This window comes from Diadema setosum, chromosome 15, assembly GCF_964275005.1.
Source record: "Diadema setosum chromosome 15, eeDiaSeto1, whole genome shotgun sequence".
Taxonomy (NCBI): domain Eukaryota; kingdom Metazoa; phylum Echinodermata; class Echinoidea; order Diadematoida; family Diadematidae; genus Diadema; species Diadema setosum.
In genome coordinates, this window is record NC_092699.1 from 32,419,494 (window position 1) to 32,443,667 (window position 24,174).

The 24,174-nt window shown below is 40.8% G+C and overlaps 1 protein-coding gene across 1 annotated transcript in view; it reads right to left on the bottom strand.

The window, feature by feature from the left end:
* Positions 1-24,174, bottom strand: part of LOC140239325 (uncharacterized) — a 42,807-nt gene that overhangs the window by 11,608 nt on the left and 7,025 nt on the right. Inside the window, exons 4-20 of the mRNA XM_072319198.1 lie at positions 23,486-23,591; positions 18,483-18,730; positions 16,695-16,951; positions 15,695-15,752; positions 13,653-14,350; positions 11,833-11,965; positions 11,046-11,218; positions 10,096-10,406; positions 9,310-9,668; positions 8,390-8,448; positions 7,756-7,901; positions 6,970-7,072; positions 6,118-6,314; positions 4,401-4,488; positions 3,460-3,576; positions 2,113-2,213; positions 1,629-1,725 (exon numbers count right to left, since the gene is read on the bottom strand). Coding sequence (XP_072175299.1) covers positions 1,629-1,725; positions 2,113-2,213; positions 3,460-3,576; positions 4,401-4,488; positions 6,118-6,314; positions 6,970-7,072; positions 7,756-7,901; positions 8,390-8,448; positions 9,310-9,668; positions 10,096-10,406; positions 11,046-11,218; positions 11,833-11,965; positions 13,653-14,350; positions 15,695-15,752; positions 16,695-16,951; positions 18,483-18,730; positions 23,486-23,591 — 3,251 coding nt within the window. The remainder of the gene's footprint in view (positions 1-1,628; positions 1,726-2,112; positions 2,214-3,459; positions 3,577-4,400; positions 4,489-6,117; positions 6,315-6,969; positions 7,073-7,755; positions 7,902-8,389; positions 8,449-9,309; positions 9,669-10,095; positions 10,407-11,045; positions 11,219-11,832; positions 11,966-13,652; positions 14,351-15,694; positions 15,753-16,694; positions 16,952-18,482; positions 18,731-23,485; positions 23,592-24,174) is intronic.

Here is a 24,174-nt window from a genome sequence, read left to right on the forward strand (position 1 = left end):
AATGAAAATTTCATGTTTTATTATTCAATAATGTGGAAATCAAATGGAATGTGAATGAAATACACTTCCTCATTATTCCCTCTAGCAACAGTATTTTGGTTGGTAGAAATATAATGTTTTACCATAGCGATCAACGTTTATGTCCTGAATTACAATTACTTTGTTAAGAATAAAGTGTTATGTACTTTTAGTCAAATTATGCAAAGAAAATCATGTGCCACCCCATATCTGGATAATAGAGCAATCCAGAAAAGTGATTGCTGGATAACTGAGGTTGGACTTTACGTAATGAGGATAGTCCATCGATTATGAAAATTTCTGAAAAGACAAGGATCCATGAATATTTCTTTAAATGTAGTGAAGGAGAGCCATTTTTAGAACAGGATGGAATCATAGTATTAGACCCTCTCCCACAATTGGTCAAGAACACCTTTCTAGCTTCCAAGGTGATTTGGAAGCAGAATAAACAATATTTTCCAAAACAGACTTTTCTGACCCTGGAAAAGACTGTTGTACTTCAACAAACTGTAGGGAAAAAGAAAGAAAGTAAAACTAAACATTTATTGTGTAAAAATACATACTGAGCATTTGTTGAGCCATTATTTTATGTGATTTTGATTATGCATTAGTTTTGATTGAAATAAAAGTTGTTTATTTGTGCAGAGTTATGCTCAGTGATGGCTATGTAGATGTGAATAAAAAGTGTAATGTCCGTAACATTTCTTTAAAATTACATTTTGAGTAATTACAAGTTTAAATGTAGTAGAAAGTCAAAGGCTGATCTATTATATGTTATTTATAAATCACAACTGTATTGCAGGCATTAAATAAGTTGATTAAATTCCAGTATGATAGAAAAGTCAACAAATTGTTAAAGTAGGGGTCTATATTGAACAAATAGTCCTCAAAATGGCAATTCCTGAAATAAAAGATCTCATGAAAGGGCTATGGCAACATTGTCAAATGTGTACTGATTACCATCCAAGTGAAAATGATAAAAAATATCAATACAAGCATGTGACTGCCGCCACTTAATGAAAGTGGACAAATCTGTAATGTCCGTAACGCTTAAAATGTAATGTCCGTAACGCCAAAGTTTTGGCTCTAGGAGGGACATGTGCCATCTATTTCACTAAATGTGATTTTATTTTCTTAAACATTTCTTTACCTTTCAATTTATTCCTACATTGGTCTTATTATGTGCTTAAACTCACAGACTTTTCAATGATTGCATAGGCATGCAAAAAGTCATGTCCAAAAAATGTAATGTCCGTAACGGCCAACATTTTATGCAGTAAGTGCCATATGATGTGGTGAAATGGATTGAAATTTTCACTGTTTATGACTTAGCCTCATATGTGAGTGATTCCATTGTATGAGTTCAGAATGAAAATATTTTGTTATCTTAATGATCTTTTGAAGTTGCAAATTTTGTCTGAAATGTAATGTCCGTAACGCTGGAACTGCCCATAAATATGTACGTGCATGTCAGACCAAAAATTGCTCAAAAATGCGACTTTGTGTACAATTTCAATGCAAACTGTGCATACAGGCAAATTTTAGGGTTAAGGGAACATACAGCAGAATAAGGGAGACCTGGCAGGGCTGGTATAAGAGAACAAGCCTACCTTGTTCTGCACATTCTGTTTGGCTTGTCCTCGCTCCATCTGCTGCCTCGCTTGCTCCTCCTGAATCTCCCTCAAGGACTTGGTGGTCTGGTTCACACTAGTGGATTTACAAACACATGCATACATTAGTCCTGTTACAGATGGGCAAACATTGTGATCAGTGTCAAGACACACAAAAAATTATTACTGCAACACAAATATTGCTGTTGATGTCATTCCAAACAATACTAAATGCATCACAAACATTCATAAGAGCTAAATTTGGGCCCACACTTCTCCCTTGGTTTCACGATAAAATCTGTTCCAAGAGTCTGTGGAATGGTTGTGCATATAAGAAATGTAATATTAGAAATGCAAGTAGGAACTCCTGATTGATGTTTCAAGTCACTGGCAAAAAAAAAAAAAAAAAAAAAAAAGGGGGGGGGGGGGTGGGGGGAAGAGCAGAATAGCGTGAAATGATGTGTGGGAGGAAGGGCGCCCTCACCTTGAGTTGCTTGATCCCCAGCCAGCGGGCCTGCTCTGGGCATTCTGCTGCTGCTGCTGTTGCTTTTGTTGTAGAAGTTGTGCTTGCAGCTGTTTCTGTCGCTGAAGGTGGAGGAGCACAAAAATCGAGATTAAAATTTGAATCCATGCAGGTTTTCATAATCTGATTCATGCAGCATGATGCAATTCACACCCTCCATCTCCTTCCTTAATTTCTAAAGACAGAGAACCAAGCATTCACAGTAAGCAGTGAGGACTTCCCATACATTGTATGTCTACATAATCAATTGAAATATATGATCAGCACAAACTGATGTCACTTAAATTCATCCTAAAGGAGGCATCTATAACTTTGCTTGCAATGTGTGTATTATACTCGGAATGAATTTCCCAAAACACCGCTTTCGTAAAAACATATGCTTAAGGGGCACCTAAATTGACACGTGAGCTTCAAACAAAAGTTGTATATCTATGCTTCTTCAGACCGTCAGTAGGGAAGTAACGTGCAGTTTCACAAAAAGCAACTGTCTGGGTTTTAAATAACCAAATCTGATCTGCAGAGCTCTTACAAGTCTGCTTAACTTGGTGTTTTGCTTTTTTTTTTCTTCTCTGTTGATGCTGTTCTCAGGCAGCATGTACTGTGCAAGATGTGTTCTCAATTCTGCTTACAGTGAAGTTTTTCATTGACAAGCATCAAATAGAATATAATAGGATGTATTACAGGTGGAATATGGCAATGATGATTTGAAAAAGAAACAGAAGAAAGAGAAACACCAGGGGAGTTTGGTAACTATCACATAGAAGACCACACTCAAATAGGAATAGGACAGTTCAGTAAAACATCGCAAGTAACTAAATGCATTTCAAACAAACAAACAAACAAACTGCACAATCCCATCTCAGAGCCAAAACACAAGTACAGTTAAGAAAGCCACTTAAAGGAGATTACAGGGATGCCAACTTTGTAAATAGCATGGCTGTATTCTGAGGGCTGAAAGGGCATATTTTTGGTGGGAAAAACAATACTTTTACCTTTCCACAGTAGACATGTATAGTAATACAATTCGGTGAAAACCATTTTTTAAGCAAAACAAAAGCAAACAAAAAACAAAACAACAACAAAAAGGAAAAAAAAAAAACACAAACCAACAACAGACAAACAAACAAACAAAACTGTCCAAAATACCACAATATAAAAGTAACAGTTAGCATCTCTGGAAGAAGGATGAATTAAAGAAGAAATCCACTCCAAAATTTCATCAGGATTTAATTATTTTCTTTCATTTCTGGTGGATTTCCTCTTTAACACACTATCAATTTGACACCATGAGAAGTGACGACACAGTACCTCTTGTCTCTCCAGTTCTTCTTGCTGCTGTTGGAGTTTCTGGATCTGCTGTAGGGTGGGCCCGCTGCTCGAGGTGGCAACGGCACTGCGCTGTGCCCACATGGCACTGCTTGGCAACTTGAAGTTGATAACAAACGAACACCAACATCAGTGCAACAAACAGATTTTTTTCTTCTTCTTTTTTTTCTACAGCAGTCTCAGAGAATCCGCTATGAGTCTTTTCAACATACTGTAACCAGAAATATTCATGAGCATGTAACTTTTGCAAATTTCGTGAGAGCCATGATTCACAAAAATAAAATGCACATGAAAGTTTGTGGTTACACAATGTACTGAATGCCAGTGGCATTTCACAATAGTATCATGCTGTGAAAAAGGCTGTTGGCTCCAATTCCCAAAAGTTTTATACCGTGAATGTTTCTGGTTTTGCAGGAGATACCATACTTAGACAAACACAACATACAAAAATCATCAAAGTTGCCATGTTAAAAAAAGGCAATTTAATTATAAGACAGCTAAGGTGTAATACGCACTTCCTTGAACATGCCAAGTTGTAAATTAGTGGAAGGAAAAGAAAAACCACCCACATATTGACACAACTGATGTGTTATTACGAACACGCAAACTGACACAATGTCAACTAAACTTGCGAAACATGAACAATACTTTGCCATAAAGCCCAAGACTGCGTCAAAGGTGTGCCCTTGCTAATGTTGCTAACATGCTAGAAAACCTGCTAAAAGGAAGTGAGCTACAATATTCACACTTGGAATTTGAAATTACATCCTCAAAAGATTTAGCTAGAGAGGATTAGAACTTGCTAAATTGACAAAACTGTCAGCATAGAAGTTGTCACTTTCTCATCACAAGGAAATCAACATGAACAAACAGAGTAAGGAACACAAATGGCCAAAGCTGGTACAGCTAATTCTGAAACTTACACTAGGTTGCTGCTGCTGTTGCTGTTGCTGCTGCTGTTGTTGCTGCAACCTCTGGAGGGTCTCCTGCTGCCGTTGAAGGTTTTGTTGCCTAAGTGTTGAAAATGGTTTACAAAACAAGTTAAATAAAGACCACATATGATACATAATCCTTGCCTTCTAAATTCAGAAGACAATTGTCATCATGTTCCACCAAAATACTTTAGTGCCAGTTCTGAGCTTTTATGAATGCATTTCAAGTGCTGTTTTCTGACAATTACAAAACTTATCCATGAACCGCTCATCAGAGGAACAAGAACAGTATGCAAATTAGATTGTAAGTACTGAGATGAACCTTACAGAATCAGATGATTTCAATTGCTTTTTGACAGGTTCTGGAGTAAGAATGCCCTTGAATTTGAATGCACGCCAAAATTAGTCTAATTGAGATTTTATGTTACGTGTCTACAATGCTGCAAAGGCAAATTCTGATGCCTAGTTTCAATACATTACTCACAGAGACCACTTGAGCTGTTTACTTCAGCCATAAGACCTACCTGCTTCATCACACCTGAAAACTATGCTTCTGCATAATTTGTTGAGTGGTGCAGATTCTCCACTGCATTCAAGTCAGGTTAATCAATGATTCATGCCATCTTCATCACCTTTTCCACAAACCATTAACACCAATGAGATCAGATGGTAACTGGCAATCTTATCCAGGCACACACACACCATAAGTACATCACAGCTCCATTCTACTACAAACCCTTCTATAAATTCAGCCTGCACAATACAACAAGCAGGCTTGGCATGTACAAACCCTGCCCGGAAGATTGCACAATCCGATGTAAACAGATTATTGCGCAATGGCATGAAATGCATGTACTATGCTAGTTGCTCAGAGGGTCATTACTGTACAAAGTGCATAGTACATGGTATACTGAATCTTTGGTGTATGTCGTGTTTCTTATGCTCCATTCAAGGAACACTTAGATGTTTCAATATCTATTATTAATATCTCTTGTCAGATACTGTATAGTATCAGAATATATCATCAGAGCCTTACATTAAAAAATGATTGAAACAAAACAAAGCAAAACTAAACAACACATCTCCCCAAAAACTAAACAAGTTAAAAAAACAGGAAAGAAGCTTACAATATAAAAACATTTGATTTTTTTTTTCTTTGTAACTTCTGTGGCAGTTGACAAACTAACCCTATTCCACACCACCATCTGTTAACCATTTAAAAATGCAATACAGTCCGACCTCTCTTATCCGGCCTCCCTATATCTGGATCTCTCTACTTTCCGCATGCGATCTCGCCATGATATCTTTTTTTTTTCCAATCTACTATTACACGGAAAGGGGAGATTTCATACTTAGACAAATTCATAAACAAAATCACAAGAATAACATATTATATGACAACAAAATAATTTCATTTTGGTAAAAAAAAACAACACCCAAAACAAACAAACCACCTATAATTATGCGCTGATAGCAAAGAAAGAGTTTCAGTGTACGCTACCAGCAATAAGTTACATGTAGCTACCATTGGGTAGGCAGCTGCGTGCATTTAACATTGAGTCTCGCATATCCAGCCAAATCTCATATCCGGATGGGCGCTAGTCCCAACATGTCCAGATAAGAGAGGTCGGACTGTACATAGACCTGAAAAGGTCTGATGAAGGGGGTGGGGAGGGTCGTTGAACCACAAACTGTGTCGAGAACTGACCTCAGCATCTCCTGGCGGTGTCTCTCGGCCGCCTCCTTCTGCCTCTCCTCTGCTTCCCTCCGGGCCCGCTCCTCTTGCTCCTCCCGTGCCTTGCGAGCCGCCTCTTCCTGAGCGGCCAGCCTGGCGGCCTGTTCCTCCTGGGCGCGGCGGACGGCGGCCGTCTCCTCTTGCTGTCTCCTTAGCTGCTCTTCCATGCGCTGGGATAATAGATGGTGACAGAATGATAACGGTCAAACATACATGTACCTCCTTCAGGACAGAGAAATATATATTGAGGCACACACACTGCAAGATATTGACTCTCTTTTACAGGCACTATTTTTGTTTTTAGCAAAATCATTTAAGATCACTGAAATAGCACTGGCAAACAAGTAGCATGTGACAAACTTGAGCTGAAGTTGCCGACAGGTTTATATACATTCATAAAGATCAACATTTACCTTTGTTTATTGAGTATCAAAGGCATGTTCTGATGATTATGGCACATTCTGATGGTAAGAACATGTGTTTGTAATCGTTTTTTTCACTACACTTTTGTTGTGAATAAACACTGAAATGATGCCAGTGAGAAATTATCCTATTTAGAGGTTGCTTGGGATAAAAGTTTAGAATGTTTAAACTCCAATTTGCAAATCCACTGATTTGTGCATAAGACTGCACAGTGGTAAGATGACTTGATAATAGAAAAAAAAAACAATTCTTGTGTGAGGTTGAGGCAGCCATGACATGACCCAAAGAATCATAATGGCAAGAATTCACAAAATTTCTAAACAGCATCACACACCACAGCTGCAAGGATGACCATTTCTCGGCATCCGACCCTCCCTACTGGTGGGAGGGAACCACACCCACCTGTTGCTCCACCTTCCTCTGCTGTTCCTCCTGTTGTTTCCGCTCCTCCTCTGCCCGCCGCAAGGCCTCCTCCTGCTGCTGCAACCGATCCTCCTCCTGCCTCCTGTGTACATACCAAATAGAACAAAACCACACCCGAGACGGTAAAGCAACAAGTATGAGGGGTTTGTCAGCCACCCTCCCTACCCTTCAGAGGTGTCTTAACACTCAAAACATACCTTTACTAAAATAGAAACTCTCAATTTCCACCTCCTTTCACCCAAAGGACTGACTGCGCTCAACTTCGACACTACCCACATGGATAAGCTCTTTATCATCTTTCATGTTAACTGTTTGTTCGGTCGTTCACATTTATTCTGCTTCTCAAATCTTATCAAAGTAAATTACATGGGTGTGACAACTTCAAACAAAATTTTGTTATAACTGTGGTCCCTAAACATGAACTTTTCTTCGCAAACAGCAACTAGTAAAACATTGAATCAGGCACATCAATATATACATGTATATAGCATCTGGTGAGCAACGTGAAATGACGCTGCAAAGCCATTTCATAATACTCCAACTTCCAACCCTGACCCAGAACATTTGCTCAGGTGCTACAGTAAATTCCATCCTAAAATGACATCAGAGTTGGACACGTTTGACAAGTTTGTTGTCACCATGAATGATGAACTTCCAGACAGAAGACCACCATCTTCGATGGACAGATGGACACCAGACCCTGTGAGTGGCACCAACAGAAAAATAGAAATATTGTGGGACCGGGAGAAAGCTTTGCGTCCTCACTTCTTGTCAATCATCTCGGCCTGCTGCTTGAGCTTGAGCTCCTCCTGTCGCCGCTCCTCCGCCCGCTGCTTCTCCACCTCCTCGTGCATCTCCTCCGTCTTCCGCTTCTCCTCCTCCACCTTCTGGCGCACCTGCTGTCGCCGCTCCTGCAGATGAGGTCACCGTGATTACAAGAAACGAGGGTTATAGGACTTTCACATCATCGCATTCCCAATTTGACATGTGACTTTGAATGACCTTCTTTGTTCTTTGTTGTTTTTTCCCTGTGTTCTTGATTTTGCAATTCATTTGAGGTAGAAGAACTCTCAATATACAAGTCCAAATTGATTGCCTTCCGACAAATCATGTAAAAATGAAACTATCCGTCAGATTTCTGCCACTTTATTGTCATAATAACTACTAACAATATTAATAATAGTTATATGAATATAACTTAGATTCCGCCACAGTAGGATAAAACATGAAAAGAAAGTTTTATTTACCTATCATGCTCAGAGTATTTGACTTAATTTACTGTGACTTTTGAATGAAAAGGCAAAGTGAAGCAAGGAGAAATGAGAAAAATGTATATAAAGTTAGACTGATTGGCTTTAAAAAAAAGAAAAGAAAAGGGGGAGAGTTTGTTCGTTTTTACCTCTTCCATGACCTCCCTGGCCATGGCTGGGTCCCACACCCCGATGTCCCAGTCAGCCCCTGTGGTGATAGACAAGAAAGTGGATGGTGAGTATGTACTCAATGGTCCACAGGTCAAAAACAAACTAACAAACAAACAACAACTCTGCAAGCAGTATCATATCTACCTGTCTAAATTCCACCATACAATATGATTATGTTGTCATGGTACCACAGCATAGAGGCACAATGTAGCAATGATGGTACTGACCAAGGAAAGCTGCAAGTTACAATTTGCTTCTGCAATAATCATCACGCCTCTGAATATTTTCACATGCTTCAAGCTTGTGGACAAAGAAAAAGACTTCCAGTATAACTCAAAACAAATTCTTTCATGAAATACTGGTCACAAAAGGGCATTCACAAATCTTTTTATACTATCTCTGTTTCACAAACAATTATTCAAATACTCTCATAAATCCATTCATCCTTGCCATAATTATTACATCTGAATATACTTGGTTTTAACGGACTTCAATCACTTCCACTCACAATGAACTAATGTTCTATCTGTTCTATAATGAGGAACGTTGTCTTCTTAATCCTTTGTGTGCTTTGAACACCAATAAGCACTGAAAACCCTATAGCATTGTACACACTGTCCAACCTTCCTGGTACAAGGGTTCATTGAACAAGGAGATTTACCCCTCTCCCAGAAATAATTTTCCTAGAATATTAAAACAAGCTACTTTGATCAGAAAATTGACTTTCAGAAATCATCAATTTGCCTGAATTGTGTTTATATGACACTTGACATTATATAATCATCTTTTTTCTGCTCCCTCATTTGTTTTGTTTTCGTCTTAACTGTCAACCAGCCATTCATTTTTCAGTACTGTTATTGTCCCAGCCCATGAACACACAGACACGCCAGACCTTTACTTTTTGTGGGGACTGAGTTCCAGACGCCGATCTCCGGGCCTTCGTTCTTCTCCTTGGCAGCTGCAGCAGCAGCAGCCGCCGCGGCCGCTGCTGCTGCTGCGGCGGCGCTGACTGCATGACCACCTGGGGGAATCCCCCCTGCCACGCTGGTAGCGGAGAGGCTGGTGGCTGGGGTGTCGACGCCCACTCCTGCGGGGATGGCCAGGCCGCGGTGCCTCTGCATCTGCTGCTGGTAGTGCATGACAACCTGGTGCTGCTGCTGCAGGGTGGCCAGCTGCTGGCGGAGGGTCTGCTGCTGGGGCAGGGTCAGCGTCTTGCCCCGCTGGATCAGCTCCTGGTAGATCCGACTGGCCTGCACTCTACAAAGTGGCCACAAGCAATTTACAGACAGTCTCATTCAACGGGGTACAAATATGACATGACATGATACGAACTAGCTTTGATATAGCAAATTATATCCCTAAACAGGACAAGAATATTGACTTGAAAATAGTGAAAGACAAATACAGTGACTTCCATTCTAATCCAGGAAAAGAAAGCCTTAATTTAGATGGGCATAGTTGCAATATGTACACAAGATTGACTCTCTCACTTGTCTTCCACACAAGAGTCCAAGTAAGAAAAGGATCTGGTTTTATACACATTGACATCTCTATTCCTCATCATTATGAAATGATTGGTGTAACTTTTTGCCAACAGTATATGAACTGATCACTCAAAAGTGACAACATCATTATTATGCACTGAGTGAAACAGTCTGTGGTTGCAGCAGCCAACATGACTCACCTTATCAGCGACTGCTGCTGATTCAAGAGCTGCTGGAAGACTTGTTGCTGCTGCTGCTGCTGTTGCAGCAACTGTTGCTGCTGTTGCTGCTGGATGAGTTGGTGCTGGGCCAGGAGCTGGGCCATCTGGGCTGCTATCTGCTGCTGGGCCAGCTGCTGCTGCTGCTGCTGCTGGGCGGCTATGGCAGCCGCCGTCGCAGCGGCCGTTGCATTGGGGGTGGGGCTGACCGATGGGCCGATGGTGGGGCCTGATGGGGCGGGGGCAGCTGCGGTCGGTCCCACTGTGGGGTTCCCCGTAGGAGTTGACGGTTTCTGCTGTGAACACAAACGAAGGCCATGACACTCACTAGCCCAAAATGGTCTAAATTACCAATTTACTCAGATTGTGAATGGTTCATCAGATGTCTCTGCTATTACAAATATCAACTTTCAAACTGTCAGAGAGAATGAGCGTTCGGATTGATGATATTGTTGCATGAAATTGTTTTTATTGCAACCGATTGACAAATTGCCCTACATCAATGCTCATTCACGTTGATGTAAGGCACTTTGCCAGTCAGTTGTAATGAGAATGAGTGTTTCTGCAGTAGTGAGGTAAATTTTTTCCTGGAAGTTTGGAAGGCATCTTGCCTGTCACAAAGATATACAAAGGGATGGTGCAGTCTAAATTACAAGTTTGCAACAAAGCTTGCCAAATACAAACATAAGCACACCAGCAGCTCACAGCTTGAAAGTACCTCTAAAAAGATCCAACAATGTCCATACATCATTTCCTTTCCTTTTAAACTAAAATCTCAAAATACTACCATATCAACACCTAAATTTATCTATTACAATGATGCTAAATAATAATAATAAAAAAAAGATTTAGCCAGAAAATGGTCAAAGTGATAAGGGGGAAGGGAGGGGTGGTGGTTATTCAAAAAATATAAGCGAAAGTCTCGGGCTCACTGTGATGTGATTGTGCGTGGGCTCTTGGGCCGGCAAGAATGGCACTCGTCCCCATCTCTTGATGAGGATCCCCAGGGGTTCGAAGTCCTCGTCCAACCCCCGCTTCACCTGCAGCGTCATGGTGAAGTAACCTGCGCTGAACCACTCGGACATCTCACTCGATGTAAATGGGCCTGGAGGGGGGGGGGGGGGGGGGGACGAAGACGGGGGCAAGAAGAGTGTTGACGGGGAGAAAGGACAAAGTGAAGGAGTGAGGAGTGAGTATGTGAGACCGAGGGAGTGGGAGAGAGACGTAGAGAGGGATGATGGTGATGGAAAGAAATGTCAGTTCAATAGTGTATACATAAATTGACTAATTATTAAAGAAAAATGAGAAAATTTCTTGCTCAAAGCCCATATGCCCCAATGTTGTCACCCTGTAATAACAAGAATAGTAGTATCATGATCCTTACTTGCATCACCCTTCATCACTTTCCTTACTTAAATCATTACAATTATACTATATTACTTACTAAAATCATTACCATTATATTAGAATTAGTAATATTATTACCATGATTATTTGTAGTAGTAGTATCATCATTATTACTATCATCATCAGTTCCATCCTCATCATGTCAGGTTTCAAACTTCATAGGCAAGAGCCTAATCCCCGTCCTGCCAGGTGTCATAATTGCACACTACTACATATTCACTACAAGTGATGAGGTCAGTTTTGTTGTCGGTTTGAATGATGGGAAAAGCACAACCTGTGGGAGTGAGGCGAATTGAATCTCCGGTCTCTTACCTTGCACTTGTCCCTGAGGGTCCTTATAGAACCATTTGTGTGCATGCTCATGGGTCGGTGGTAGCTGTGGGGGGTTGATGTTCACCTTTAACCCTCCATCCATGGTCAGCTCATTTCCAAGCTTGTCGTCGTCCTGGGAACAGAAGGAAGATCAGCTCGCATCATTAATTTAACCTTGTCTACATACCATCCTCGCTGGTGCATAAATAATTTTTGAGTGTTTTGCAAAATGAAAAATGTCATGTTTGTCTGTTGTTTTGAATGACTTTGCATTATGCCATCAATTAAAGACTACCCATTCTGGTTCAGTAAACCTAACAGTGGAAACCATACAGCTTTCCAGCAAAGCTGACACAGACTCAAAAGATCAACCTGATGTAGTGTAGAAGTAATATTTGTAATTCTCACCAAATCTGAATTCAGTACGACAATCACTAATCGTAATCAATTCTTCAGTGCTATGTGGAAGTTTCGGGCACTCACAAAAGCTGCATCGTATTAGACTAACATTAATCATAACATATCCACAAATAGAAAACTATTTTCATTACCTGAAAATACAAGCATACATACATAAATTCTGATATTTGATTGCAGATGCAATTTCAAAATTTTTGACAGGGTAAGTGTGTACATCTCAAGAAAAATGCAGTAAACTACTTAACTTTAAAAAAAAACCTAGAAATGTCGCTACGGCGACTGGTAAGCCTCCGCCATAATGCATGGTTCTCCTAATAGGTCTATAGTACAATGTCTTGACAATGTGTGATGACAGTTTCACACAATTGGCAAAATATTAAAATGACAGGTTTGCCACAAATGTGCTGAATGTTCACTTTCCTAGAACTAGGTTCAATTGGATGAATGATTAAAATGTCAGAGTGCAGGTATTTGGGGAACTTATGATTTTTACTTGACTTTTGACCCTTTTAGAAGTTTATGCATTGAGTAATTTTCAAGGTATTGAGAAAAAGTATAATTTCAGTATCAAATGGTAAAATAGTATTATCTAAACCTGGCCTTTGACCTTTGACCTCACAGTTCCAAAGAGAATCACTGTTAGGTAGAACATGCATAAATATGTAAGTTTCATGATGATACCTTGAGTTACTTTGGAGATATGGAGGAAAAAGTGCAATTTAGCACTGTCACTTGACCTTTGACCTTTTGGCAAGAAACTTCCCACAGACTATATATTCGGTAATACATGCATACATCAAGTAAAAAAAAAATCCTTCAGGCATTGCATAAATATAAGGAAAGGAGTGATATTTTGAGGAGTTGACCTTGACCTTTGACCCCCTGACCTTTGACCCATGACCCCCAACTTCCCTAGATAATCACTGCCCATCGGTACATGCATATACTAAGTTCCATGACGATACCTTGAACCATTTGCGAGATATGGAGAAAAACATGAAATTTCAACCTTTTTTTTCCACAAAATAACCTGTGACCTTTGACCTTTGACCCTTGACCCTGTGACCCTAAAATCCAGACAAAGTATTATCCCCCCAGGATATACCCTCATACCAAGTTTGATGTAAAACCACCACACAGTTCTTGAGATGTCGACAAAAACAAAACGGGAAGGACGGATGACCCGAAAACATAATGCCTCCGGCCACTTCGTTGGCGGAGGCATAAAAATCACTGTGAAAATTACAGGAAAAGTTTTCATTTTGAAAGGAGCTACAAAAATCATTGCAACAAATAAATGTACACATTATAAGCAGTGCGCTTCAGGAGAACATGGAAGTTCCAAGTAAGTCCCAGGGCTCTCACTGACTAAAACATAAACAAGGTGAAGGGAAACTTACTTCTTCAGTGAGCTCTGCCATCAAGCTCTCGGCAGCTTTCTCCAAGTGCTTCAGCTGGTCCTCCTCATCATCATCCTTCGGGATTCCAGCCGCCGCACTCGATGAGGGCGGGGGTGCTGCCGCGCCCGGCGTGGACACCGCCGCCGCCTCGCCCTTCGGCTTGGCCGCCTCCGGGCCGGCGCCGCTCGTGGCCGCCACCATGGCTGCCATGCTGGCGGCGACGCTGTTCTCCACGATGTCCTCTATGCTCTTCCGGGCGTCGGTCCTCTTTGCCTCCGCATCGTTAGCGGCCCCGCCCACGCCCTCCCCGGCGGATCCACCGATGACCACGCCTGGCAGCACCTCCACCCCTTGCACGGCTAGCTTCTCCACCTTGCTCTCCTTCAGCACCTGATTACTAATATTGCTTTTTGTGTTGGGTCCTGCACTTGTTGCACCTTTGGCATTGCTTAGTACGCTGCTACCACTCTGTGGCATGTCCCGGCTGGCGGCAGCTTTGGAAGAAGTACTGTTGAAGTTTAAACGTAGCTTATCTAATTTCTCCGCGCTGTCGCGAGAGTCTGACTTTGAACTATACATCTCATCGTGAACGTCGTCGGCACTTGTGTGTTTGGAAGAAGGTTTTCGATCGTCAGAGTCTCTATCTCTGGATTGTTTTTTATCACTTTGTTGATTAATGTCCTCAGCTTCATGATTGTCTACGGAAAGAACAGGACAAAAAATATTTTCATAATGGTTAGGTCTTTCAAATCAATTTCCTTGCGAGACAATTTTTGAAAATGCTACTCAATATTCAAATTCTGCATAGTAGCTGCTATCACTCTGAACAGTTACTCAAGCTCGAATAATGAAAGAAAGCTTATCCTTTGCCTAAAAGGGATGGTATAGTATTGGTAGAGATGAGAATTGGGCTTTTCATTTTTGCGAGATACCAAGAAAACACTTAGGAAATAGTACAGAGCTAACCATTTTAAGAGGAATTCAAAGTTTATTTGATGAAAATCGGGTTTGGAAGGACTGAAACATCCAAAAACAAAGTAAAACAAAGCGATCGTAACAAAGTGTGAGTCCCACACTTATTAGAATCGCTCTGTTTTGGATATCTCAGCCATTTCAAAACCAATTTTCATCAAATTAACGTTGAATTCCTCATGGAATTACATGCTCTTTCATATTTCAGAAGAGGTTTCTCATTATCTCACCAAAAAATGTTAGAAACCTGAAACTAGGTCTCAACCAAAACTATACGATCCCTTTAATGGCATGGATTCTTTAAAATTTGCTACACTCCATTTCATCATTTCATGTGACAAGAGACTACAATAATGATAAAGTAGGACAAATTGCAAACTCTGTGTGATCTAGGTGTTGAGCAGAACTCCATTTATTTTGCACACAAAATTTTGCTAAATCTTTTTGGGCACAGACAGAAATTTCTCTCTGAGGACTGACAAAAATGTATTCAAGAACAGGTCTGAAGACAATTTTTCTCTGAAGAAACATGAAAATTGGTGAATCTTTGTGTACAAATGCAAATGGAGAGTTGCTCAACACCTATATCACACACAGTTGCCATTTTTGTCTTCGAAATTCACAACTTTTTTTAAAACCTGTTGAGGACGGGTTGATTTTGCTACAAACGTATTTCCCATAAACACTTGCCCAGGTATACTCAGGACTCGTCCTCAACAGGTTAACGTGCCCCATTTCCCCCAAAAATTTTCACTGATCTGCTTTTCCAATCTTTTATGTTTTCATACAAAGCAACATAATAGGAGGGGGAATTTCCCTTGAAGTCTCCTGACAAAAGCAGTTGCATCCTTGAGCAACATACTTTACGCTCACTGCCAGGACCTTTGAAGGGGGCTTCCAGCCACAGGTCCCATGGTAGATTGCTCAAGAGCATTCATGTGCCCCAGTAAAAAACACTTAAAACTAAAACCACAATCACAACAACAAAATATTGTAATGCCCACGCAACCTCCACACACAGCCTCACTTCGGCAGACAAAGGATATATGAGAAAGAGCATTGAATCTCACCAATCTCAGCCTTGGAATCTTCACTTTCTAATGGTTCTAGTAGATCGTCGTCTGTACCCTGAAAGATAAAAATTCGAAAGAGAAGTGTTGACGACTGGCAAACAGGAAGGAGCTATTCTAAATATAGCTGAAGTGGTGAATGCTGTACGTGTCTTGATCTAGGAGATAACATACACATACCTAGATCATAGTTGTTTAAAGGTCCTGTTTACCTTTGGGAGCAGTGATTTAAAAAATTTTCAAGATACCACATTTAATGCATATATGTAGGTCTGTTGTATCACAAAACATCCTAATATACAAAATGTTTGCAATAAAGCCTAAAATACAAGGAAATATCAGTATTTTCCTCAATAAACTGTAACTGTAGACAGTTTAGTCTGGAAACATTTTTATTATAAATATTGTCCACATTTTGTGTATTTAACAATACTTAACATCGATTATACGGATTCAAATTTTTAGAGTGGTTGTTTCTATCCCAAACTCACATTTAGAACTATTTTAAAGCACTAATGCTGGGTTTTTGTTTCATCTGCAAATGGTAAATTATGCCTTTAAAGGGCTTTCCTTGATTTTCCATGTGAGGGTGAAGAGACATACAGTAAGTAAGAATGCAAAATCATGATTTTTTTTTTCTAGTTGCCCCACTAGGTGAGGGAGGTAACAACTTCCTACTTCTTTGTAGCTTATATCCATAGCTCAGTGTTCACTGTGATCTCCCTAAAAATGAACAATTACACAAATACATAAGTCTCTCCTCTCTCAAAGGGCAAGCAAGATATCACACATGTTATGCTCCTTTAGCTCGCACATGTAATTTGGTCAAAATCAATGTAATCAATCACTACCCAAAGCATAGTCAATTGATGTACAGCTTTCCTGGGATTCTTAGGCATCAATGAACAATCCATCTGTCGATAGGGGGAAAAGAGGGGAAAGCATTAGACCTCTAGCAGTGTTGGTGTAGAGAGATGGCATTGTAAAAAGAAAGTCTTACCTTGCCCGAACAGAATGCCCCTGAAGAATCAAACATGCCGAGAGATTCCCCGTCAAAGGCATCGTCGAGCGACCACTCGGGCACCTCTTCTTCCTCGTGCCAGTTGTTCTGGTACGAGCGGCCGCTATGCCGCCGCTCCCGCTGGCCCCGATCCCGATCGAAGTGGTCCCGGTCCCGATCTCTGTCGCGGTCCCTATCGCCGTCGTTGAATGAAAGCCCTCGTTCTCTCGGCTGGTGCCAGTTTGACCTTGGCGAATCTGGTGAAGATGGAGATTTTGGCCACAACATCTCCTATTAATATCCACAAATCTTATGTCTAACACTCAGAAAATTGTTCACTAGTTACAGTGAGTATGGATTCTTGGGCATGAAACTATGCCATCACGGCGATCTGACAAGAATGAAACCGATCAAATGATCTAACAAAATGAGACTCAGCGAGGACATCAAATACATTCACATGGGATTACGATTAGGTCTTGATGCAGCTCTGAAGATAATATGCATCAGGGGTGTTTTTCAGTAAACCTTACCAGTACATTAACCCTAACTTACCTGGGCTATTTAGCGAGCTTGAATTCCTGGGGGGGGGGGGGGGGGGGGAGCCATTATGGCCCCCCTTCAGATCTCGGCCGTTGATCGCGCGATCGCCGCAAAATTTTGCATGAACATAAAGCCGGATGTAATCTACAAGACTGTTAAGTTAAATTTTCAAACAATTTGAATTTTCTATTTTAAATCAATTAATTATGCAAATATATGCAAAAAAAACTCATTTTCGTCTGTAATTGGCTTATAAAAGCTTACGGAATGTTTATTTTTGGTGTAAATATTCCTAGTGACATTCCGAACATTTTTGTGCGTTAAAAAAATGTCAGTATTAAAATTAATTTCTCATGTTTTTTATTGTTTTATCAATTCTTTATTATTTCTTTGATTTTTCGAACTTTTGTTTTTGTTTTTTCAGAATTTGTCACACACATTTTTTGAAGCATAATTATACTAAAATAAATTGATTTCAGCCATTAAAATTAAAAATATGTATTTATTTGACTTTGTACACAAAATCACGTTTTTGAGCAATTTTGGGGTTGACGAAAGTTTTTTGAAGGGGCGTAGCTTCGGAACGGTATGCCCGGGCGTGACAAATTTGGTCTCAAAAGTTGCGCATGACTTGAAATAAAAAAGTCAGCGAACGGCGCGGTCAAAAAATTTTGCGCGCCGAAATGGTCGCGGAATTCATCGAGGGGGGGGGGGGGGGCCATTATGGCCCCCCCCCCCCCCCCCAAGGTAAGTTAGGGTTAATGTTCGTGTCACAGAAATGAGACAAAGACAGAAATTTCAAAAGCACAAAGAAATATTTGATAATCAAACAAACATAATACTCTGGAATTGGTTTAGAGTCTCATTTGCCCATGCTCGGGAACTTAATCAAGCAGCTGCAAAGAACACATGTATTGCCATATGAGTAAAAGTCTCGTCAACTTTCCCACGAATCACTGTCTTAACAATCATCAGGGAAGGAGTTAAGCAACTCCAGTCCACATGTGAAAATCATCATACCTTCAGACACCACTGAACACACTTTTGACATGGTACAGAACTGTACAAAAACTACACCACCATTAACCCGATCTTAACTGGAGGGGGGGGGGGGGGGGAAGGGGGTCAAAATTGACCCTTCCCCTCAGTAAAAACTTGGGTCTCAAATAGCCCAGTTAGAATAAGGTTAACGCAATTTAAATTCATAGCATCTCAGTGTCTCATCAAATATTCTGTTATCCTCACTTGACGACATTCTCCAGTTCTCGTCTTCTCTCGAGGGCGGCGGGCGAGGTGTGGACTTCCCGGAACCGTGCCTCCACCCGTCATCCTCGTCATCTGTCTTGGACGGTAGCCTCTCGCCGCGGGGGGAGCGCCAGTTATCGCTGGCGCTCCCCCTGTCCCTGTCGATGATCTTGCGGGGAGAGGGTGGGCCAGAGTCCTCAAAGTTACCCCTCGGCTCGGTGCGTATGCCCCTGGTGTCCAGGAGATTGCTGCAAGAATGAATGTCAAAAGCTCTCATCGTTATTATGAACATTGTTCTTTCCAACAACTGCCAAGTTCACAGACCAATAAAATCTCCAGGAACCCATTCTATTACAACTTCCTCAAAGGCTCTCACACTGTTGTTATCACTGTATGTGATATTTATTTACTCAGGGGCCAAAAGAAACCACCACTCCAACAGACTAACTCATCTAGTCGCTTCAACTTGACTATTGATAGCAAGATTCGCCCATACGTGGTCAATGATAAGGAGTGTGCTGATTTTATTTCACAAGCTAAACTTGAAGGAAGGAATGGAAGTAAATACTTTAAGGACAAGTTCACCTTCATAGACATGTGGGTTGAGTGAATGCAGCAATATTAGTTGAACACATCAGTGAGAGTTTGAGGAAAATCGGACAATCCCTTCGAAAGTTACGAATTTTTGAAGTTTCTGCTCACTAAAGGCTGGATGAGAAGACTACTATAGCTTGTGATGTCACATGTGTACAATGATAAAAAGAAAGAATAAAGAAAATTCAACATATTTTCACTTTTCTCGCACAACAAAAAGAACACTTGACTTCTCTCTTTCAGAAGGCAGGGGGAATAATATTACCCTTAACATATGTCAGTAACAAGTCGAAGAAATGTGCACTTTATTCAACAAGTGAAGTTTTGTGAAATTCTCTTTTTATTTTCTTTATATCGTTGTACGCATATGACATCATACACTGTAGTAGTCTTCTCATCCAGCAGTGACTGCGCAGATACTTTAAAAACTTTTGAACGGATTGACCGATTTTCCCCAAACTTTCACTGATGTGTTTTACTAACAGGGCTCGACCTTAGCGGGAGCCCGGGGACCATTGGCTCCCCAGAATCGCTACGGGCTCCCCAGAAATGTATGAAAAAAGCCCGGCTGGCTCCTTAAGTTTTTTGCCGTATAGCCACACGTTTCAAGACAGAATCATAGTTTATGTACACAATCACACTATTGACGAGCGCGAGCGGCCCCGGCGCGCGCAGCGAGCCCTGACGCTCGAAGTTATTATCCCTGCAATTGCAATATAGACTACACACTGAACATATTTCATTCTCCAGCCGGCCCACGTTGCCCGCATGTGTGTGTGTCTGTGTGTACCCGACGTGTGTGTGTTCCTATCTTCTATTATAGAATACTAGTAGTGTGCGCACTTGCAATTCGCTGCTTGCGTACTGTGTACGCCGAATGGAACTTCGCGCGCCTGAATCCCTGTCGCCTACGGACCGTGGATGTTTACATCGATCGCCGTGGTATCCCCATGTGTGGCCGGCTGGGGAGCGTGAGTACATTTAGTAGCTTAGCTATCACACACTGTAGCCAGCTGCCACTATAAACAGTACCCTATTTTGTTTTGAGTCGGGGTAGAAGCACTCCGTTGTGCAATGTCTGCTTCTTTTTCTCTTCTTCTTCCGCTTTTCCCTTGCCTCCCAAGTATGAAATGATTTTTAGAATGTTGTGTGTGTGTTTTGTAACGTTATTGCATCATTTTTCTGCGAGGAAGAGGTGAGTTTCTGTTCGTGTATTGATGAGCACTGCAGTAAATGTGCAGGTGAAAAGCGTTCGAACTCTCTTTCCCGAGTATCGTGGAAACTCGATGTATTTCTAGGCCTATTAAAGGAGATCTCATATAACAGAATACTTATAACAAACTATTTTCCGATCAAAATGAATTAATTTCCTTTGTTTTGTATCATTTATTGACGATCCCAAGGATCTCGTCGCAATACAGAGTTTCCAATGTGTATTAATTTTCGCGTAGCTTTCGGTGCTGCAAACTTTTGCTAGGGCCTAATCCTACTACTAAACTTATCGTTCTATTTCTGTCGTTTCTCACACCTCGTTTGGTACGATTTCTTCCATTTTATATCACTTTATCCGTTCCCTTTATACTTTGAAATATTTAAACAATGCTTTCAAGTGTCTCGCACTGTTATTTTCGTAACAGCGATTTCTCCGCTTTGCTGCAATACTTTTGCTAGGGCCTAATCCTACTACTAAACTTATCGTTCTATTTCTGTCGTTTCTCACACCTCGCTTGGTACGATTTCTTCCATTTTATATCACTTTATCCGTTCCCTTTATACTTTGAAATATTTAAACAATTCTTTCAAGTGTCTCACACTGTTATTTTCGTAACAGCGATTTCTCCGCTTTGCTGCAATACTTTTTCGAATCGAAGCGACGTGTGTTGTCTTTTCTAAATATTTGTGTTGTTGGGAGGTGTTGATACTTTGTATTTGTTATTTATTTTCCTCGGTTTTTATCTCGAGGGACTGTGCGTGTTTCTTAATGTTCATAGGAAAAGGCTAAAATGATCTGAGTGATGTCTGATGGTGATGATGAAAACTACGCTGGTATAAAAAGACAGCTTACTGCAAATGCTGAGCGTACTTGCCGTTCGTTTTATTTCACTTTCCCTCTTATTCTTCTTCCCCCTTACTCTTCTTTCCCCTCCAAAGAATGATAAAAAAAAAAGAAATTACATACACCTCACAACAAAAAGATCCACGATCTACCAACCTTCGTAAAGTTAAATCTAAATGTTCAATATCAGCACAGAATAAGGAGAAAACATGTCATGAATTACAATAAATTAGAGCGAAGAGATTGTGAAATACTGAATACGTGCGCGCAGTCTCTTCGGCTCGAAGAAACTTGACACCCACCCCGCTCCCCTTGTGGAAATTTCCACAAAAGCAGGTGCCACACCCAGGTGCGTGCCAGACGAAAGAATGCGCGCACTGGAATAAACAGCGTGTAAATATCTTGAAAATATCGATCTCGAGAAGAACCAGCTCAGTTGAATTAAAGGAATCATTGCAAAGATACCGTGATTCTACAATTCTATAGCCTTTCTTTTGGTGCATAGCAGGAAACATCAGTCGAATATGGTGTACTTAATCGAATATCTTATGTTCCCTGAACAATAAAAAAAGAATCGATTAATCAGTCAATTAAAAAGGCAATCACAGAAATACTTAAAAGGTCTCGTATGCCCAGACAAATTCACTATGAAGTAGGTCCAATGAGATGCAGTCATCACATGGTTAGACAGCAAAATCATGACAATTAATTTCAGTTCATGCTCATCATAACTGCATATTACTTTTCAAAGTTTTGGCTATCAACATTCGTTCGTAGGTGTTTTTTTTTTTGTTTGTTTTGCATGTTTTTCCTCGTGAAAGACGTAATGACTTCTTCGTATCGAATGTAAACTGCATGTTAAATACCGTAAACAAGCCATCAGCTCAGCTATGGCACATTCGATCCATCGAACTTGCAGTAACCTCTATAGGCAGGAGCACATGGCGCATTCCTTTAACTTGAAAGTACAACCACGTGTTTGCACATTGGCGCAACCACACACAGCGCGGCATTTTGCGATCATCGTTATAGCAGACTTTCCGATTCCAGTCAGGGTAAAAGAAATTGGAATACCGGTACTTTCGGAAAATACTGATGTTTAAAATCCAGTAAAATTAAAAAGCTTGAAAACAGCGCATGATTATGTTTTATAGTAAACAATAGTTGGAAACACCGAACAGAGTTTTGCATTCACTCACACAGAAGCTTTCTTGAGAAGATGAAAGCATCCCCCTTCCCTGCTAGATAGTGGAAGCTTCCATAACCAGCCCAGCAAGTTTCTGGAGGTACATACATGCACTTGTAGTCTTGTACACATGCATTGAGAGAAAGCAATCAATCACCGCTGAACATTGCGTAGTTTGGATTCTTTATCGTGCTAGTGACCAGCTCGATACTTCGGCATGTATCGTAATGTTATGTTAAAGAGCTTGCAGGCCTTATAAGTCGACAAGTTTAAATCAAAATGGCAAAAAAGAGGGAGGTGGAAAAAATACAGATTCTGGTGGAAAATATGGATTTTGGAGCTGCTGAGTACGGATTTGTGCTTCCAAAGATTGGCAGCTCTGCTGATCAATCAACATGTGGCGTTACATAATTGTTTCTAACCCACACCTTGCAGCTAAAAAAAGAAGAACCGAGAAAGAAAGATAATAATTATGAACAGACCAGGGTAAGAAATTACACAAGGGAATGGGAGAGGGACCACACAAAACACCTACACACACACACGCAGGTGCACGGCAGGCACAGGCACAGGCACACACACACACACACACACACACACACACACACACACACTGTGACTGTGCTAAAACCCGTTAGATACTAAGAACCAGGTATCTCCGGCTTGTGTCTGGAGAAATGCATGTTATATCTAAACGAAATCTTCTCCACCAGGTTAATACATGTACATGTAATAGACCTCTACTGCTGATTGTGACTGAGGGAAACGTGGCTCTCTAAAACTCAATTTGGCTCCCTAAAAAGGTCCCTGAGGAGCCCGGCTGGCTTCCTAGAAAAAAAGTTAAGGTCGAGCCCTGACTAATATTGTTGCATTCACTCAATCCACATGTATATGAAGGTGGACTTGTCCTTTAATCCTCACCTGATCGCAATGCAACAATATCAGTCCCGAACGTTGCAATGTCATGCTGAGTGAGTGATCTCACAATTGTTCCAAGGTTGAGCTTGTTTGGGTTTTAAGCCACCATTATTCTCCATTGCACTAAAATTAGATAGTCCATTCTTTTGGACTTCTTTACCCTTGAACTTAGATCTCATCACTAGAACAAGCAATGTGAGCCTATTGCCAATCGAATGTAAAGTTTTAAAATGGTTTCCGACGGCTTACCTCTCATCCCAACTAATGGTTCTTTGAAACTCTCTCCTGCCAGGGAACCCTATCGTCTCGTCCTCGTAACCACTCCCACTCCGTTGGTAGTCACCACGACCGCGACCTGGAATAACACAGAAGACGTAGCAACCATTGCTAATTCTTAAAGGAGAAATTATACACACTATGATAAAACAAATGACTGCTTTTGAGTCTGGTAGCTATTGTTCCCTCCCCTTGTCATCTTCAGATGAATTAAGAATCACCACACTTTCTGCAGCGAAGCTAATAACTTTTTTTTTTTTTGGGGGGGGGGGGGAGGGGGTAATGTCATGAGTATACAGGCACCACACCAGAAATAATCTGACCAATTCTTCTACCTCCCATTTGTGCATGATAAGTCTTTGCTATTTCTACCTCAGGCATTCAAAATGATACAACTCCATTCTTGAGCAGGCATGGTAAATTTGGAGAATGAAACTCTTTGGTTGGGATTCTACATAGCTGATGCTCAGACCAGGGCCCTGTTTTATCAAGAGAGAGTTACGACTGATTGTGATATCAATGATTACTCTGACCCACTCATAATCAATGATAACTTTCGATCAACTAAAGGTTTCCGTTTTATGAAGAGACTTATGCTTGATTTCAACTTACAATCAATCGTCTAACTTATGATTAATTTCACCAAAATAACAATTATTGGA